Below are 20,035 nucleotides of genomic sequence, written 5' to 3' on the forward strand. Positions count from 1 at the left end.
AGAAAGTTTTTTTCCTGACAAAATACGCAGAGCGCTCTATACAAACTCCTGCCTTCCAAATAATCAACATAAAATGCTGGGGACAATGTGGGTTAATGACCGGGGATAGCACTTGAACTGAGACGGGGTGGAGGGAAGGGCATTGAATAACATGACATGAGACTGTTTGCTATGTTGCTAAACAGGGGTTGTCCTGATGAACGTGCCGTTTGCATTAAATGATGAGCTCTATGCCAGTAAGTTCTTATTTATATACATTAGTGCTGTAGAACTGGTTTATTGTATGTTTTTCCCAGATTTGATTGATATTCTTAATATCTCTATGATATTCGAGATGGGTTGGCACCATGTCCTGTGTTATTCCCTGCCCTGCACCAGTGGCTTCCAGGATTGGCTCCTGCATAAGACAAACTGGTATAGAATACGGATGGATGGATAGTGATATTTGCACCTTTCAGGAACTGCAAAGTGGCTTGTACTGGTTTTCAAATCGGGAAACATTTCCGCTTTACATCACGTGCAAGATATAAGAATAAATATGACAAGGAGGCTCAGCTTGCAATAGCTCCAGGGTCAGGGATTCCGATCGGTGCAGATATGCACGTACTCCGTCTCTTTCCCAGGCTTTCTGGCCCACCCATGTACATCCATCCCTCTCAAGACGGCCTGGTGTCTGATCATAACGTAACCTCTTATACATCCTACACACTGCTAGGTCAGCATATACATGATCACATTACTTCAATAAGCAGTTATTGAAAGTGGATGAATATCTGAAGCATTAAATGCAACTATTTGTTATAATGGCATATTTTCTACGATAGAGGCAAAATATTGTAAATGAATCCTGCTTATCCCAGACCAGCATCTCCCAAAACCAGTCCTCAGGGATCGGCAGACAGTCCGCATTTCTGCTTCCTCCCACATCTCAACACATCTCTCATTTCTTGTTTGTTTGGCTCAAATGTGCCGGCAGCTAGGAAGGGGAGCAGAAATGTGAAGCAGGAGACACACAGATCTACGTGATATATAACAGTTAACCGTGGAAACAAATGGATTAAAAAGACCAAGGAGTCCATCAGGAACAGGTCACACACTGCTAGTGTTTTTATTGGAGTTCAACACATGCAAGGGTTAAACAGCACTGAGCTCGACTTCGGTAGACTTGCACACCCACAAAAACGTACGGATGCTTCAGTCAACACATGCCAGCAACGGTGCCGCGGTAAAACCGTCACACCCTCCCTACAGTATCAGAACACGCCTCTGGAACACCCAGTCGAACCTTCAGACACGTTGGTTGACTTAAGCGGTTAGCGGGACACTGCTTTTGCGAAATCAGGTATGTACACCCATCCAGGCTCCGACGTTAAACGTAGATGGGCGGCACGTGAGCGTGTCTGCTCCTCCCGCGTGCTTCCCAATGCGGCACTTTAATGGATTATGTACAGTTTGTTATGCTAACCCATGAAAACAGGAAGCCGACAAATTACCGTGAAGCGACAATTGTGCAAAATGATCCAGTTTCCTTAGTGTGCCCTCACTTTGGGCCGGGGGGGGGGGGGGGGGGGGGGCAGGGGGGCGGAGTCCTGTCATATTTGGTTTTCCTGAAATACTTCTAATTAAGTATTCTAAAATATATTAAAAGAAAGCTTTATGAGTATTAGAAAAAAGATTCTTATGCCGAATGTGATCTTGCACCTACAATCAATCTGATAAACAGGAACCTTCAAGCAGGACGAGTATTTTTAAACTTTAATGATACTGGTTGATCAATATTACATTTTTTTTTAAATTTCAGCAAATAAAATTTACAGTACATTGTACAAATTATTTGTTAATGAGCCTCACACCGAGAGGATAATATCTTTATACATGTCTAAATGCTGTGTTAGTGGAGAGGACCGTCAGCTTCTGAATGGTGAGTTTCGGAAGGTAACATTACCGCTCAGCTGACGCAAGGTAATAATACTTTTACAAAACCTGGAATGACTCGTGAGGCCAGCAGAGGCCTTAGGCTCCAAGCCACCGGTAACTTTCAGCCCCCCTGCACTCAGCAATAAGGATGTCAGTTTACAGCCCTCCACATCTAACCGGAAGCCGCCAGAATTAAAATGAATGAGAATCCTGGCACCCCCCCCCCCCCCCCGCCCCTCCCCCCCTCAAAAAAAGACAAAAAAATTAACACACACAGGAATACGCTTGGAATAGAGGACTAGAAACTCACAGGGGAGAAACTTGCATGCATAAACATCAAAGATCTGCAGCTGTTGCGTTCCATTAATTCTAAAGAATTCATAAAAAAAATAATAAAGATGGAAAATAGGAGGGTTTTCTCTACTACAGTGGAAAAATCACCACCAATGAATGAAAGCTTCTGGGGGGAATGCTGGGTAGTTAAGTGATGGCGGTTTTCCTCAATGATAAATACCACAATTATGTTACAATTGTACATGTGTTCAGTTACTTTTTCCCCATACTGTATAGATTACACAATTAAGTATAGAGGAAAATGTTACAACAAACATATAGCCAAATCCAAAAATAAAATGAAGGTCTTGATGTACACTATACAACCAAGTGGATTTATATTTCAGTGCTTTTAGTCTTGTTACATTCTTTGCCTAATGTCATTATCTGGGACGTCTCTGGGGCCCGGTGACAGTCCAGATATGTGCTTGTTTCTAAAAGTACAGAATACTACAATGCATTGGTGGCAGAAGACAAAAAGAGAATAAAATGAATGTAATACTTGCTAATCTTTTAGAACAAACGTTTTTAAAGGGATTTAAACCAATATATCAATATTAAAAACACTGGCTGTAAAAGCAGGTCATCGAACGCTGATTAAACATCTCATACCTGGCACACAGTCCGAAAAAACCGGGCGCCAAACTCCAGAGGGGAACAGTATGGTTTGTGAAAATACTTCAGACTCTACCAGATGGGTGAGGCAAGCGCGAGTTTTTAACGAGCACTGGTATTAACGATAACACTAGAGCAGATGCCAGTCGCAGACCCCAGGGCTGAGGGAACCCCCCCCCCCCATGCCCCCACACAAAAGGAAAAGGGCTGTGCTTTCCACTTTTGAAACCTACATGCTGGGCCAAGCCATTTGGTAAAATAGGCGGCCGCCTAGGGCGCAGTCTTCGGGGGGGGGGGGGGGGGGGAGGGGAGCAGACTCAGCAAGCCAATCTCACGTCGTCTCGCACATGGGGCACCAGTGGTGATGCTCGCCTTTGACACTGTACCGCCCGTCTCTCTCATTACTCGCCGACACACGCTAAATCTGCATCCCTCTGCCACACATGCACTCATTTTGCCCCGGTACATCCGATCCTGGCACGGCAGAACCTAGGAAGACTCGAGCGAACCTGAAACGAGGCCGAGGCACTAAGCGAGCCGGCGAGGTCCAACTCCTGCGCTGGTGGCGACAGCGAAGTAGCGTTCGGCCTGTCACAGTCCTGCTGGGATTTTTCCAGAATGGGAGACAGCACAATGGAAGCTTTTCTCACAGTGCTAGATTACACCCCCCTCTTAAATGTAGCCATGGATACACCCCCTTCTGAAAACCCAGACACACACACATACGCACACACAACCAAAACACCACCGAGAATGTAGGTGAACTCTTCAGGCCCCCACAAAAATGCAGAATGGAACAGGCAGCTGGTGTCTGTACTCCACCCCCAGTAAGCTGGGCCAATGTGGCAGTTATGCAGGGTGGCAGGAATTAGCTGGCGGGAGGGGAGGGGGGGGGGGGCTGTTGTTCTGTGTGCCAAAGCAGAGGTGGCCAGGTGGCTCGGGGGGGGGAGGGGGCGCGGGACTCAGGGCATCCTACAAGGCAAAGAGGGCGTCCTCAGATCGTTCCGCTTTCTTGCGGCTGCCGCTGGGGGCTCTCGCAGCGGGTGGCGGCGGCTGGGTTTCCACCAGGTGGCGACGGTAAGCTTGTTTCCGCTGCTTTGGCCCGCTCTTCTAAGAACTTGTCAAACTCTAGGATGGGAAAACACAAATAAATCAATCTATCCGCCCATTTAACACAGGACATGGCGCCAATCCATCGAAGGGCGCAATAAATAAAATATACTACATAAAACAGTAGTTAAATAACACTGTTATAATGCAATACATTATGGCTGGTAACTCCATATACACAAATAATGTGAGTTAGAAAAACTGTAAATATGAAGCACAGGAATTCCGTAATTAATAAAGCATTTTAACTGTAAATATGAAAATCATACCTTCACTTGTCACACCTTCTTCAGCATCATCACCCTTCTGTTCATTAGGGAAAAACAAATAAAATCAATATTAGCGTTTCACAAAAAAAAACCCTCCACCCCATAAAGACAAGATGACCACCCTCAAATCACCACCCAGCGACCCCCGCACACGCAGAGACGCTCCCACACGGACATGCGGCAGGCGATGTATGTCGACGCGCCTGGACATGTGTGTGCTCAAGCTACCAGCTACTCCACAAATGCTACCCCCAATATGAAAGTCTATAATAATACCTCTCCCACACCATTTAATATGTGCATGCATAACAACATGGTTTAATTACCGCTAATCAGCTGCTAAACAAGGCTACAGCTGGGCCCCTTGATCTTGTCCTTGTCCCCGTTGGGTTAAACTGGGCCTTGCACAAGACCCACAGAGGGGTGGGTGGAAGAATGCGGCTCTTTCTCTACCTCAGGGTCATTTTGACTCTCTTTCACTTCTTTATGTATCTGTGCCTTCAACTCATCCCTGTTTTTCTTATTAACATTTCAAAAACGAGTATTCGAACGAAGATCAGATTAAAAGGCACCATCCTCCACGCGCGAAGGAAACACACACGCAAACCCCCCCCCCCCCCCCCCCCCCCCCCCCCCCCCAATGGAGGCTTTAAAGTGAAACTAACCACGCTGCCATTAAGCAGCCCTAATCCATCCCTGTCAGGTTGCCGTCGGTAACATCTCCCCAAGCGAGCACGGATTCTGCAACCGTCCACACTTCACAGCAAGATGTCAGAGTTTCCAGGAAAATAGTGGAAACATTCTCAGGGATCTTAGTTCTGATTGGCTATAAGGGACTGGGCACATGGAGCTTGTTAGAAGGTTAAATTAGAAAACAAAACTTAAATAAGATGAAAGTAATGAGAAACGTTACGCCACGGAAGGGGGTGGAGATGAGAGTGGAAGGACGTATAAGGATTCTCACCACGTCTGTACAGAGCCACTCCTCAATGTCATCCATGACAGAGGACTGTGCAACGGGATCTAGAGAGGCCGAGACCGGGAGGGACGGAGGCCCCGGAGGGCCAAAATACATCCAAGAACAAAAAAGCAAAATCACATTAAATGGAGGCAAAAACGAGAATCAAAAATCACAAATCCAAAATGAAGTGATAAAACACACATTATGAGCACACACGCACGCATGCTTGGAAAGGGGAGGGGGCGCACAGTGCGGCATGCACGGGTGGCGTAGGACACGCTCGGGTCAGGATGTGAATGAAGCGTCGCATTTAGGAGGAAGCGACGAGACGTCAAAGAGTCAGGGGGTTAATTCGAGGGTTTGGTCCTGCCGGGGTGTGCAAGGGACATACTTACTTGCTCGTGGTGCATGCACACACACACACACACACACACACACACACACCACACACACACCACACACACACGTGCACGTGACCAGCCTGAGAAAAACGCTATCAAACTCTCCACCTGGTTAATTTATTCCCTCAATGTAAGTCAGTGTGAAAACAAAAATTCATGAGCAGAAAATAAAGGACGGAAGAAGGAAAAGAAATATAAACCAATGTCATAAAAAGTTGCAAATCATAAGCTAGGGTCAGTCAGGGCAAATCAGCATTCGGTACATAAAACGGCCTTATTACGGTAGGTTATAAAATTCTAATTGTGTTGTATGGTCCTGAAGCCAGGAGCAGAGTTACTGTCTCTAATACCTCATATAACCGTATACTGTTGTTACAGCTTAATATCAACTGTGTGCTATGACAGGTCAAACTCCCAGAATGCCGCTCTAGGCAGGTTGGACCATCCAATCATGTCTTGTGGACCTAAAGTGGATTGGTCAGAAGAGCAGGTGTGCTCAGAAATCCTGGCTGACCCAAAGCTTCCCAGTGGGAAGGCTGTTTATTTAAGTAAGGAACTATGGGTGTGTCAAACCTCATGATTCTAGGGGATTTTGGACTGTTTTTTTTTTTTTTTTTCCTGTTTGGCATTGCAAAAAAACCTTTTACTTCATCGTAATGTTTTATATTTTTCTATTCATTGAAAATAGAAAAAAAAAAAAACACCGGGGAAAGAAATGTGTCAGTCGTCATAGCAAGTCACACTTACAAAACAACAGTCTTTGTGAAATAAGCGGTCAGTGTGTTAAAACAGGGGATTAATCAATACGTTAGAATAAGGCTGTAATATTTGTAGCATTATACGCTGGTCTCTCCCCGCCCGCCCGGCCCCTCCCCTCCCCTCCCCTCATCCTCGCCCGTGCTGTTAGCTGTTAGCCGTGCAGGAGTGATCAGTGCAGAGAGCGGGTGACAGTGAGGCTCCTGTGTCACAGCCGTTTAGGCTAATCCTAGTTTGGCACATCAGAGGGAAAACAAATAATCCCGCAGGCGGGAGAGCGGCTGCAGTTGCTTGGCAACACGACTCTCGCATCCGAGACCCCGCGGGTAACGGGTGCTGTGTGACAGGAGTCCCTGACCGTCTGGGTCAGACCATTAGGCAGATCTCGTTTTACCCCCGTTATGGAAACACTATCGCAGTGAAGGCGGCCGAGCCAAAGGAGGGGGGGGCGACGAGAAGGGGGGGGGGGGGGGGGGGGGGGAGCAAGAGAAAACCAACAGTAAAAGGGAGAGAAGGATGAGGGGATGTTTGGTCGCAGTTGGAGAGACGGTTGCGGCGGGCGGGAGAGCACACCGACCACCAGACTCGACCACAGGGGGGCAGGGTTGAAAGCAGAATGAACCACTTCATATACAGACGAGGGCTGAGCATCCAGAAAGTGTGCTCGCATGTGCAATTACTGTTGTTACCGCTTTGAAGTCCTGCTGGATGAATGACCTAAAGACTTACGATTTACTAGAGGAACAGTCTATTAAACCCCTGCTAATAGGAGAAAGAATACAAAAGAACCACTGGAATACATACATGTATTCAAAGTATTTATGTATAACTGTGGTATCACAGTTTACATTTTATTTATTTAGCAGACGCTTCTATTCAAAGTGATGTACATCCCAGAAAGTAGGATCATCCAGGCCCTGGAGAAGCTGGGGGTTAAAAGCATTGCTCAAAGGCCTAACGGTGAAAGTACTGGGTTCTGGGATTTGAGCCAACGACCATCTGATCACAGGCTCGGCGTCCTAACACACCGAGCCACACGACTGCCCCCACGGAGCCTGAGGTAGGAGGGCGCTCATATTTCAGTTAGAGCCTGAAAGATTTCCCTTTTACTGTCATGGTGGGTGGTTTTAGCAATATGGGACCACAGTCAGGGGTACTGGGGGCACTGAGCTGGAAAGGGCAAATGGGAAGGGGGGGGGTATTTGTGAGAGCTTGGTGGAGTGGGGGTGGGGGGCGAAGGTCAGAGACGCTGGTGAGGTGCTCACCATTCCTTGGGAGATAAGCCAGCTGTCTATTGGCTCCATGTCTGCGTTATCACCTTTTACACTCAGCTGAATCAACAAAGACCAGTGTGTAAATAGTAAAAAAAACACACAATGGCAGAACCAGGGAGTACAGGCACCTTTATAACACAAAACAAACAAAAAAAAAAAAAAACTACCAGAGAATTCATACGGCAAAACCTGAGTGCCGTGGGAAGGGTTTCGAAAACTAAACATCACATCGTCAGATACAGCAGGACAGGCAAGATGATTTTACAGGCCAGACAAATGACTACGGCGTCTGAAAGCTTATCGGAGATAGCTGACATTTCATATCCAACCAACAGTCCTCCCACAATCCACTCCTGAACTGGATACAAATGCTTAAAAGCTCCGTCTTTTAATTGACCGCCTTTGAAAATAAAATTGCTTTGCTACAATGAGCATAACCAAGTATGCTCTTAAGATCACTGTAATACTATGATTTCTTTAGCTACATTTGCTGCACCCTTTTGCCTGCTGTTTGCTTTAGTACGTTGGGTAATATCCCTCCAAATCCACCATCTTACACTGTGCGATTTCTCCATTGCGTGGTGACCCCATACTGATGCTGATAAATGAGGCATTGTTGCAGGCGTGCATGGAAACAGAGCTTCCATAGTGATTCCATTGTTGTCGCTCCATCCCATATGTAGTCCAGAATAAATCATTTGTGCACGGACAGCTTGGGTCATACTACTGCATTTTTACTTTTTTGGCTGCTCTGGCTTCCTGTAGAATGACATCACTACGTAGATTCGCGCTCGACGTGTGTAAACGCAGCAGGTATGAGGTCACCACCCATTACAGACATCCTCTTGTCAAGAAGACCTTTAAAAAAACACCCTCTAAAACGATCTATTCACTGTCAAAGCTAAAGGCTGCCGTTTCTGATGCTATTTTTAAATAGTGAGAAATTGTCAGATCCAAATCTGTACTTGGATTACAGGCTTCTGATTTTTAAGAATCATAAAAGTGATTCAGTCCAAATATCTTTTAAGTCAAATTCAGGACAAAACCCCTCTTTGATTACAACATGTGTGTGTTTGTTATTTTTGGCACATGGTCACCTGGACAATTACATTGATTTAGAGATTTTTAATGTCTACTGCTTTGTGTTTGGGTGCCCATATGCATTTTGTATGTAGATAGATAGTAGGGTTAGATGATACTAGAGTGGTTTGAATCCAGAGAGCAAAAGACATGCAAAGAGGAGGCGTCCAAGAATGCAGGACAAACGTGGTGCGTTTAAAAACCAGGCACCTGCACATCTGTGCAGGAAGCACAGATGGTGTGTGTGTCTGGGTGGGCGGGGTTACAAAACTACATTTCCCAGCAGGCTCAGCAACACTCACCCCTCCAGTATTCTGTTGCCTAACATCCAGGGCGGAGGCCAAGCCACCCAACGCCTGTGGGTCTTCATACTTCACGCTATCAATAAAGAACGAAAGAATTCAGTCCCCAACCTCAAGGGCATTCCGTGGTGTAGTGGTTAGAGATGCTGACTTAGAACCTAAACATTGCTGGTTCAAGTCCCACGCCTGGAATTCTTAGGTTAAATTTACAACATTATAAATCAATAAAAGCACTTTCACTTTGACTACAAGTTACACGTAAAATGGAAAACCCCTGGAGATGAGGAACACAAACGCACTCACTTTTTGCGCTGGTCTGCCAGAGAGCTGCCCCTTGTCTGAGCAAACATGTCGAAGTCGTCCTTGGGGTGGCACCTGGGCAGCGACCTCAGGGTGCCACTCACGCTGTTGCTGCTGACGTCTGTGGGAATAACCGGCACTCTTTATCTGTTATGCTCGTCAAAGTGCCATTGAACGGCCTCAGGTCAACCATTAATAACGCTCCAAATTACACTCAGAAAAGAATTTTCATAGTAACAATTGGATATAATGAATACTTCTTAGCAACAAGTAAAGCACCTCGCTACCAATGCAAAGGTCAAGGGTTCGAGTCCCAGGGAGCACACAGAAAGTGTCCAGATTCACTTTGGACAAAGGCCAAAGTAAATGTCCCCAACTAGCTACTTCATACTGCAAGTACTACCTTTTACTTCTAGGTTTTGGGCCTGATTACCATATTTCTCAGAAAATGAGCCCATCGCTCAGTGACACAGCATCCCCCGCCTATCGCGGAAGTTATGTACCAGACTCAACAGCGATAGGTGAAAATCCGCGATATACAAAACCCATATAAATAATTTTTTTTTTTTATAGTTTAAGCCTTAAAATACCCCTCCCACACGCTTCAAACACATGCAAAAAACGTATTAAAACACATTTTGTAAATACATATATGTGGATGTAATAATAATATGTAATGTATATGCATATACATATATATATATACACACACACACACACACACACACACACACACACACACACACCTCTCTCTCTCTCGCTCTGTATACGTAATGGAATATATAAAATGGTCAGGTCTTCCTCTGGCGCTTAGGCTCACTACTACCAGAAGACTTAGAAGATGCAGGATGCTGGGGAGCCATCGTAGGGCTTAGAACAAAACGAAAGGTTCACAGAAAGTTTGCTCACAACAATCGGACCGCAAGCAAGGTACGTGATGCGCAGAGAACCGTGATGCGTCGGGGAAAAATCCGCGATAGAGCGGATTTGCACCAAAGGCCTGTGGTAATGATGCGATGCGTTTCACTCCAGCCTCACCGAGTCCAGCCAGCTGGGTGGACAGCGTATCCGGTGTGGCCGGCGTGGCGGTGGTGGTAGCGGCGGCGGGGGCCACAGAAGGCAGGCCAGGAGTTGGGGCCACACTGACCATGGGGCTCACCACGGCGGGGGACCCGGGGCCCAAGTCGATCAGGTTATCTTCTGTGGCCTCGCTGAGCACCTGCGGATATGCAGAGGGTCACAAACGGATTTATTTATATGTCCTCGGGCTTTACTGCCACTATTCAACAACCTGTCATTAATTCCGCTACATCAAAGTTAAAACTATACACAAAAGGACACCTCATTAGGTGGAGTCACTACCTGCAGCCAATCACTGATTTGTTTAACCCAAATGGAACCAATAAAGTAGCCAAGAGTTTGGTGACGGGCAGCACATGGTTCTATCTCTACCACAACCATGATGTGCCGATCAGTTATGAAAGGTACCTAACAGCCACATAGGTGGGAATGGGGAGGGATGGGGACAGGTGGGGGTGGCAGATGTTACGATTTCTACCATTGGTTAGCAGGTTCTTGGGAGATTAACCAAGCACATATACACACGCATCATGTTTAACACTCACTTAACTCACTATTATCAATTAAAATCTACTCTGATTATACTTGCCTGCCTCAGCTAGCAAAACAAAAAAAAAAAGCAACGTTTACAAATCAAAAAAAGATGTTTATTGGCGGTATGGTCAATATACAAAAAGAACCACAGCTGATGCTTGTTCAAACAAAGTCACTTCCGGAGCAGACGATCCAGAAAGGTTGGAACTTGCCTCATTGTTGGAGCTCCGTCCGGTTCTGCCGGACCTATATCGCTCATATCTGCCAAGAAACAAAGCAATAAACACACTAAGACCTGCCTCACATCATTCACCGGCTACTTTTTTGTTGGGGGGAAACAGCAAGAGATGTAAACATACAGCCTACAAGTCTTACGATACATCGGAGACCTTCACAGAATGGTGGAGGGTACCTCTCATATCGCAGGAATATGTTGTTGAGGTCGTCATTGACATGCAGGAGCTCCTCGGTCACCTCTTCATTGGAGACGCGCGAGATGAGCTCCACTATCCTCTGCTGCATGGCCCGGCAGGTCCGATTCAGCTCCTGCATCAGAACCGGGAGATAGTGGCTATTAAGGAAGGTTCTACACCATGTTCCATCTAGAAGGTGGAGAAGGAATCCCAGAATAGGAAGATTTATGACCAACAAGCACACCTGGAGAAGCTCGAGATCTGATGGGTCCTCCTGTCCCGGGACCATCTCAGTTAGCATCTCTGACATCACCTTGGCGTTCCCACGGACGATGTCTAGTTCGCTCCGCAGTCGAGCGATCTAAGAGGGAACAAGGGCGAGTCTGTAGGGTAGAAGGTGCCCCGAGACAGGTCCATCCCATTCCTAACATGCAGATAAACTACTGCCTTCACACACAGCACGACAAAGTTAACATGGGCTCACCGGGTGATAAACTGTACAGACATGGTAAATGCATTTAAAAGGGGGGTGTTTCTCAATATTCATTCTTGACCATTTGTTTGTTCTTGTGTACCCGTTTTACGTCATGTTCCATTGTCAAAGACCAGTTCCAATACCCAAGAACAGAAGTACGGAGGATGGAAAAAATCCCTGGATGTTGTTCCTGCCCCGCCCCAAATACCGAGGATGCATCTATTGCATCATTGCTGAACAAGACCAAACCCATGATTCACTCTGCTCCAAGTTTGTTCATGGGAGGCAAGTATGATCTTCACATCCTTAGTATTGAGAAACACCCTGGGTATGACCCTCCAGCCCTGCTGAGCCTGAGACCACACCCCTTTGACCCTTGATCCAATGACAGAGATCTCCTGCAACCCCAGAGATCCACAGGGGCACCCACCTGTTCCGAGTTGGCGTTGATGGAGCCTGACATGTGCAGACTGGGGACCTGTGGTGCGTTATAGGCAGGGGCCACCACAGAAGAGGCAGGGGGGGCGGAGCCTGTCTGCTGAGCAGTTCCAGCCTTGTACTTGTGAGTTGCGGGGTCCACTTCAGGCACTCCCTGGAAAAAAACATTTCATCTGCCAAGGCAAAAGCAAGACTGGCCCCATTTATTTAAATGACAAATGCATGCCTTATTTTTTCGACAGGATACTCAAGACCATAGCAGCAACCAGCAACATAAAGTTACGGGTGAATGATTTATATAATCAGGCCTGATTGGCAGGGCATAATAGTGTCAGCAGTCTTTTGAAAGGAGAATTGGGGCCTGTTTTGGAAAACAGGATTTCTTGCTTAGTCGGATAACTTGTCAGATTTAAGGTACCCCAGGTTAAATGGACTTTATCGTCATTCACTTACATTTAGCCCAGACCACCTTAAATTTGAAAAGATATCCAGTTAAGCAAGAAAGCCTGCTTTCAGAAACCGGCCCCTGTTCTCAATGTCAGTAAAGATCACCAAAGTATCCTGAATCCTGAAAGAGCCAAGCACATTTCTAAAAAACGCCTGAAGATTCAAAAAAATGAATAGGTATTTGGAGTGGATGGGGGAGGTTTAAAATTTGGGGCAGGATTCTCACCCTCTGAGGAGTGTGAATAGGGGACAATGCGTCCAGGTCAGCCATGGGGAACTCGATGCCCTTCCTCTTCAGTTCTTCGTAGATGTGGACCACGCCGGTCAGGTCTGGGCTGCTCCGGAAGGCATCCGCCCAGGCCTGGGACACAAGGTTTGGCTTAAACTTCAGCAGACCTTGAAAACTCCTGCTCCCTCATTCCCCACAATGAATCTACAGAAATCACAATAACGACACGCCGGAGGAAGGTGCAATGCAAGGGCCGACCGCAACAGACCTTATTGCTTTAATATGAGCACACATTTCCTTTATTTACTTGGGTCTGTCCACTACACAAAGGAATCGTTTTAAGCAGATACCGCAGGGATCTTGGGTAAATTCCCGACAATTCTTTACGACTGCAATGCGGTAATGTTCATTCAAACTGAGTTATGTCAACGCGAATAGGAACAGGGTGAACAAAACACCACAAAGGAGAGAGAAATTCATACCAGTCAGCTGAACTGCTGCAAGTAACTGGATACTTGTGGGGCAGGTAATCGGAGATGGACTCTATCGCTGGGGCTATCGTTCCCCTCATGCAAGCTGCCCCCCCTTATCTCGAAGGTAGCGAGATCCTCTCCGCCCCCCCCACACCCATCCCTCCCCAGTATCTCACCTGGATCAGAGCGAGCACCTTGTCCTGCACGATGGTCGGAGGGTTGCTCTTGGGAGAGATTATCTTGACGAGGACGCCGTCGATGAAGTCGCGGGTGGCGACCAGGACGTGGAAGCGGTGACCACAGTTCTTCACGCAGGTCTCCAGGACCTGAGAAGATGGTGCGTATCACCAGGGTGATGTGGGTTAATCGCTTCGCGTAAAGTTCACCTACGTGTCTTTCAACTAGACATACGTCCTCGGAGCAGAGACACGTCGGAGCACTTATGAGCTTATCGGTCTTTCAAACATCATCATGGCTAATCACACTCTCTCTAATCTCACCGTCAGCGCTAGCATCACTTCCCGGTAGTTTTTATTCCCGTTTAGTCGTTTCTTCACAGCCCTGATGGCATCCTTGGGTCTGCAAGAGATGGAGGGGGGGGGGTAGCCATGAGTCTCCATGAGGAGTTTTGTTATGGTGAAACGAGAGCTGATCTCGATAGCTTCATTGTGATGGCAGTGGGATCGTAGCGCCAAGCATGTGAATAATTAACATTTACAGCAGGTGTCAACGCTGCCAGAGGAGCCGTGGCCTCAAACCCATAACCCACTGACCTCGCAAGAGTGTTATTACAGCCCCATGTGCCATTTTCATAACTCAGCTCTTAAGACGATGAAGAACGGAGGAGACACAGACCATCAGGAAACTGACCGGTCCTTGACGTCAACCAAGACCGTGGGTTTGCAGGTTTAAAAGTCCACAGTGGGATGTTATCAAGCAAGCTGAAGGTGCAGGGTAGCCTGCTCTGTTCACAAACGACGTGCATCTGCTGGGGTCTCCTCACCTCAGCACCATCTATTATGAGAGTGGCCTGTCCATCCGCATACAGGGCCAGAGCGTAAGCATGGGTGTATGTGTGGAGGGGCGGACCAAATGCCCCCTCAATGTGATAAAAACCTGTTTTTCTGCCGTTGTGGGGACCATTTCGTCAGTTCCCAAAAGGGGTAACTCAATTTAATAAAAATCTGTAAACTAAATCAAAAAACAAAAAATGTCAGAAGTGTTGTATTTTCTTTGTTTGGGTCATTGTCATTGTCGGGTTTAGGGTTATTCTTAGGAATCTAAGGCTCTGAACTGCAGTCTGAGGAAGCTTCTAGCACCAGGAAGAAATCAGATCACACAGAAGCTGATGGACAGCCCTGAAAAACGCCAGCAGTGGCAGGGATTTGGAGAGAAGGGGGAGCAGGACCCCACCTAGGTCAGTAACTCCCCCCCCAGCACCCTTCCTCACCCCTCCTCGGTCTCATTGATGATGTCACAGATCTCCATATTCAGAGTCCAGTCTTCGCTCTGTAGAGAGCCGTCCGTGGCCTTTTCTGGGTGACATGAGATATAGAGAGAAATAAAAACGCTCATTACTCATCTAACACCCAGCAGCCCACAGCAGAAACCTTCAAAGATGGGCGTTTAGATGGAAGCTCCTCTGGGAGCTCCGACCGTCAGGCTGACAGCCGCCGCTCCTCCGGAACATAATGCCGGCAGCGTGAATAAATCACACCCTCAACAGTGACTTTCACACAATCATAACAGCCTCCGTCAGAGAGAGAGAGAGAGAGAGAGAGAGAGAGATAGAGAGAGAGAGAGATAGAGAGATAGAGAGATAGAGAGATAGAGAGATAGAGAGATAGAGAGATAGAGAGATAGAGAGAGAGAGAGAGAGAGAGAGAGAGAGAGAGCACGAGGGGGAAAAAAACAGCAAATTAAAGCCACACATGAGCCAAACAATCCAAGCGACAGAAGGGGTTTTGGGCAGAAATATTGGCAGATTGTGGGTCCAAAGGGCACTTGTGACCACGTCCAACAGGCAAGCACGATCACCTCAGAACACATTGCAGGAGAGCATCCATACATCAGCACTAGCTATTATTACGCTGCTAATATTAGCATCACAGCTTGTTTTCCCCTGCGATCCCTGGCCTGGGTTAAGCGTCCCTGGATCAGTACCGGACTCCCACCCCCCACAGGAAGTGGGAGAAAGCTGCCGAGAACCCATACGTTTCACACCCCCACCGGCCGACCTTATTCCCCACGCCGCAAGTCCCAGTTGACCCACGGGACGTTGAGGCGTTTAAACAGTCACCCGTGGGCTTAATGTGGCCCTGTAGGGGGCGCTAGAGGAGCACCCAGCTCAGGAACTCCCCCCTCTGCCCACTGTCTGTGTCTAATTGATGCCAATTATGTTCTCCTGCTGCAGAGATCCGGCTCACAGTCAGCAGACGGATGGCATGCTTGGATTGCAGCCCGTAGTTTTAGCGTGTGCTGTAGCAGACTGCTAAATAGATGACTGAAGGTTTAAAAGGTTTCATAAAATTATTCCAAGTACTACAGTTTATGTAGGCAACAGAAGAAAGAAGAACGACTCCGATCCTTGAACCGCAGACCAAGGCAGCATGATCTCATCAGTTGTCCACCACAGAGGTTCTTGCGGACCAGGAAGCCAAAGAAAGATGAGGTCACCGTGTCACCTGGACCCCTGATTGGCCAGAGCATTCTGGCCCTGAGACCGCCAAGCCAACAAGCAAATAAACCCACATCGCTCTTTAAAAAAAAAAAAAAAAGACCCCAGACACAAAGAGTTCCCTGAACCGTAGAGTCCAGAGCAGCCGCATCCACTGCGATTCCCTCATTAATCCCGTGTTCAGAAACACTGTGGGAGGCCACACTCCACCCTACGCAGGAAGCCTGTGGTGGGGGGCGGGGGGGGGGGAAAGAGTGCAGGAGGTGCGGGGGAGGGGCTGGCATCCTGCAGGGTCACGTGAGCCCCAGCGCCAGGCTCTGCCACCCTTGGATGTCGCCATAACATTCACTCAGCCACAGCTCCGACAGATACAGGCAGCATGCAAAATGATAATAAGTATAATTCGGATACCCTAATCAAGCCGATCGCACGCAAGGCCCAGTCTGGGAGACTCAGATAACCATTTAATCCCTATACCTTAAGTCTGATGTAAGAAACCTGGTAAGGGTGGTGTCACTTCTAATCTAGCTCATCGTAAATCTGTACGTCTCCTTAGGTACCCCCAGATAGCCAGGGCCCACTGTACAGTCGGCCTTCGGCACAGCCTGTAATTCACAGAATGGTCCAAAGTTCAAAGGTCGCCTTCTCATGAGGGATTCTGCAGCTTCTTGATCTTAAGCTGCCTTGAATTCTTGAGTTTGCAGGCATGCTGGCCCTCTTTCTACGGTTACAAATCGACAGCAGTCTTATCACTCATCTTGGTCTCCATGTTTCTCACCACAGGAAGGCCTGAGGCGCCAGGCAGCTCTCAGCATCACGCCATGTCCCATGCATGCTTCCTGACTGACATCCTTCGCCCCTAACAATAAATCGCCATCCCCCAGTTCATGGCTCCATCCTATTCCACAGCGATCACTTGACCGAGCTCCTGAACGAACACTACGTCCCAAGAGTGCTTTTGCGGTCCAGCTGGAACAAGCAAGGAAGTCTCGGGTTATCGAGGTGCACAGAGAGCAACAGCAAGGAAATCGATACGTAGTAATAAACCTCGAGATGAACGAGGGCCAACCCAGTAAGGTCGACGCAGGTGTAGCTGAAATGCTGAAACTTCACAGCACACAGATCATTGGCTTGGCCAAAGCCCAACTAGAATTTGGCATCATGCGTATATCGTAAGCGTGAGTAATATTCACGAGGATGACACAGGCATTAGAGATACTACTTACAGAGAAGGACCATCTGTCCCAGATGAATAGGCAGGTAGGTGCTAATTTTACTACTGTGCTTCTTGACAGCTTGTACCCCTAAAGAACACAGGTGAGGCGTCTTTGCGTTTAGGTGGCCCGCCTTTGCGTTTAGGTGGTCCGCCTTTGCGTTTAGGTGGTCCGCCTTTGCGTTTAGGTGGCCCGCCTTTGCGTTTAGGTGGCCCGCCTTTGCGTTTAGGTGGCCCGCCTTTGCGTTTAGCTCCAGCAACCCCTGGCCAGCCACATGGCTGGTTTTCTGCATCATTTCTTCAAGTGTGGGCCAGTGCCTGGATTGACCAGAGGAGGTGATCAAATCTCAGCTGGGCTCCACTCCTGACACAGAAGAACAGCCGCATGATGCTTGTCAGGTGACCCCTGCATATAGCTGCCAGGATGACAGGAACAGGCGTACGTTATCGCCTGGCGCCATCCCCTCCGGGTGGAGAACATCTACCCTCATTATTGGGGGTAAATTGACACTGAGTGTGTACAAGAACTGCATTCTGCAGCTCCAGATCCAAAATAGCAGCCAGGTCAACCAGGCACAGGAGTACAGAGGTGCTGTATATGCATTTCAAGAATTGCCCATTTGAAACTGATATATTGTTCATGAGTTTCTGCGTGGGACACTGAGGAAAGACCACATTTTATTCTGAATGGTAAACAGATTCAAAAGCAACGCCATCAGCATTAAGGTGTCAAGCAAAAATACAAATCAATAATTTAAAACCTTCTAGAAGTGACCGTCTCCATAGACCTTCTTGCTCTTTACAAACCAGGCGTAAAAAACCATCAAGGTTACGTATGTCCATTTCAAAGCTACAAGACATCAACATACTCCGGGCCAATCACAGCTCAAGGCCACTCCGCCCATCTCTCTCTGTTTCTCTCTACTAAAAAAAATCATGCTTTTAAGATATGGCAAAATCACTTGGTTACAAGCCTACGACACCCAAAGAATGATATCAACTCAAGATAAGGGAGGAGTCACTGAACAAACCAAACAGTAGGTCTGCACCACAAGCTCACCACACATATATCGTGTTCAGATTAGCGTTGCAGAATTCTGTGCATTTTTAGTTAATTGCCATATATTCCTGTTAATTCCCATGGAAAGTTTCAAACTTGAAATATTTCTAAAAATTCCCCAACTTAACTTTCCATTACATGGAAAGTTTCTGGAAAGTTTCCAGAAATTTTAAGCCCCTTTAGAACACTAAAATTGCAGTCAGATTAACCTATGGCATTCGGGTATTTGTGGCTTTGATACTCAACCGTATTTCCTCTATTATTCCCTCTCCATGGTAAAAAAAAAGAAAATCCAGGTTTGTATCGAAAATGACAGTCATGGAATTCTGACCATAGAACTACAAGATGACAAAGACCGAATGAGAAAATCACCTCCTGGAATTTATGGGAATAGAGAAGCAGACTGATGTAAATGACAGGGTGTGGGTGCTGGGGAGTGTGCACTGAATGCCGTTGCATCACCACCATTTCACAAGGCAGGATCAAATGAGAAATGGATTCCTGTTGCAAAACCAAGGGTATGTGTTCAACACCAAGCATGGAGGTCACTGATTAGAGCCGTCATTGGTTACCTGGGTGATCCTCTACCTATTCTGGGTATTACTTGAGGGAAAGATAACCTATCAAAAGCCACAATGAAATGTGCTGGCCTAAACTGTCTTTCAGCATCTCAATAACAGTACAACACGTGCTTTCCATAAACAGGGCCTGGATTTTATCTACAAACTGGAAAGTAATACAGTCCTATAAAGCCCATGTAAAAGTCCCACTTTAAAGAAATGTTACAGTGCATATAAGTGCATTTTAGCGGTCTTTCTGTCTCCAAGGTGGCAATGAAGGACAGCTGGGATTTTACAAGATAAAGAAAATAACTGACAGCAGTCAAGTTAATGCCCAATTACACGTGCAGACTCGTCGAGTTGCTTAAATTTCCCTTAAATGAATATTAATTTAAACCTCGGACAATGAATTGCTTGTTTAAAAAGTGACCGTTGAATTGTACTGCACGACCCACTTGATTAGACTTAGCGATGTTATTTGTGGCGCTTTTAAGACATCAGATTTTTAAAATACTACATTAACTACTTTTATGACTTTGCAACATATCAGGTATTACAATCCGTCAGTATTTTCTCCGCTGAACAGACATAAAACATACTGTTGTCTGCCGCTAGTAAGACCAGGGCGAGCGACACCAGTTTGTGTTTGATTTGCTGCAATCAGAAAACAGTATTAAATATTACCTATGCTCATTGCCATTGCTTTCCCCTGCTTAATCGTCAGGGGTACGAAACGTTAGCCATCTCAGGGTTTATGAAGTGGGCGATCAATTAACTTCAGCCGGACCTCTCTCTGGCTAAAGTGGCTCCGTTAGCTAGCTGCGTCAGACAGCTGCAGAAAAAGCGGCTTCAAAAGCCACCATCAGTGCATACTATTATATGACCGCTATCAAATAAGGCAACGTGCGCACGATCAAAATTATAAACCGTACAGGTAATTACTTACCTATGCATTGCCCCACTGGAGTGCTATATGGATTCCCCAATAAAAACTCCATCTTGATGACAACAAATAATTTGAGCTGACTGACAGTCAGAAGGACGGAGGCACATTTTAAGTCCCTCCTACGGAGCAATGTTATTGGGCGACGTCAGCAAGCGGTCCATGCAATTTGACA

The 20,035-nt window shown here is 46.8% G+C and overlaps 1 protein-coding gene across 3 annotated transcripts; it reads right to left on the reverse strand.

Moving 5' to 3' along the window:
- Window positions 1-1,083: 1,083 nt before the first annotated feature.
- On the reverse strand, window positions 1,084-19,975 carry LOC125717813 (TOM1-like protein 2). Of its 3 annotated transcripts, XM_048991094.1 has the most exons (14): window positions 19,864-19,975; window positions 14,858-14,942; window positions 13,908-13,986; window positions 13,584-13,733; window positions 12,932-13,066; window positions 12,251-12,412; window positions 11,590-11,706; window positions 11,345-11,478; window positions 11,145-11,193; window positions 10,357-10,537; window positions 9,322-9,439; window positions 9,019-9,094; window positions 4,245-4,281; window positions 1,084-3,993 (listed from the first exon to the last, which is right to left on the reverse strand). In XM_048991094.1, the coding sequence occupies exons 1-14, from the start codon at window positions 19,913-19,915 to the stop codon at window positions 3,860-3,862; spliced, it is 1,509 nt and encodes a 502-aa protein (XP_048847051.1). In that variant the 5' UTR covers window positions 19,916-19,975; the 3' UTR covers window positions 1,084-3,859. The 3 variants fall into 3 exon arrangements, with proteins under 3 accessions (XP_048847051.1, XP_048847050.1, XP_048847052.1); XM_048991093.1 differs by lacking the exons at window positions 1,084-3,993; window positions 4,245-4,281 and adding an exon at window positions 6,822-7,693; XM_048991095.1 differs by lacking the exons at window positions 1,084-3,993; window positions 4,245-4,281; window positions 19,864-19,975 and adding exons at window positions 6,822-7,693; window positions 19,602-19,815.
- Between the last annotated feature and the right edge of the window lie 60 nt (window positions 19,976-20,035).

Source organism: Brienomyrus brachyistius, chromosome 22 (assembly GCF_023856365.1).
Source record: "Brienomyrus brachyistius isolate T26 chromosome 22, BBRACH_0.4, whole genome shotgun sequence".
NCBI lineage: Eukaryota > Metazoa > Chordata > Actinopteri > Osteoglossiformes > Mormyridae > Brienomyrus > Brienomyrus brachyistius.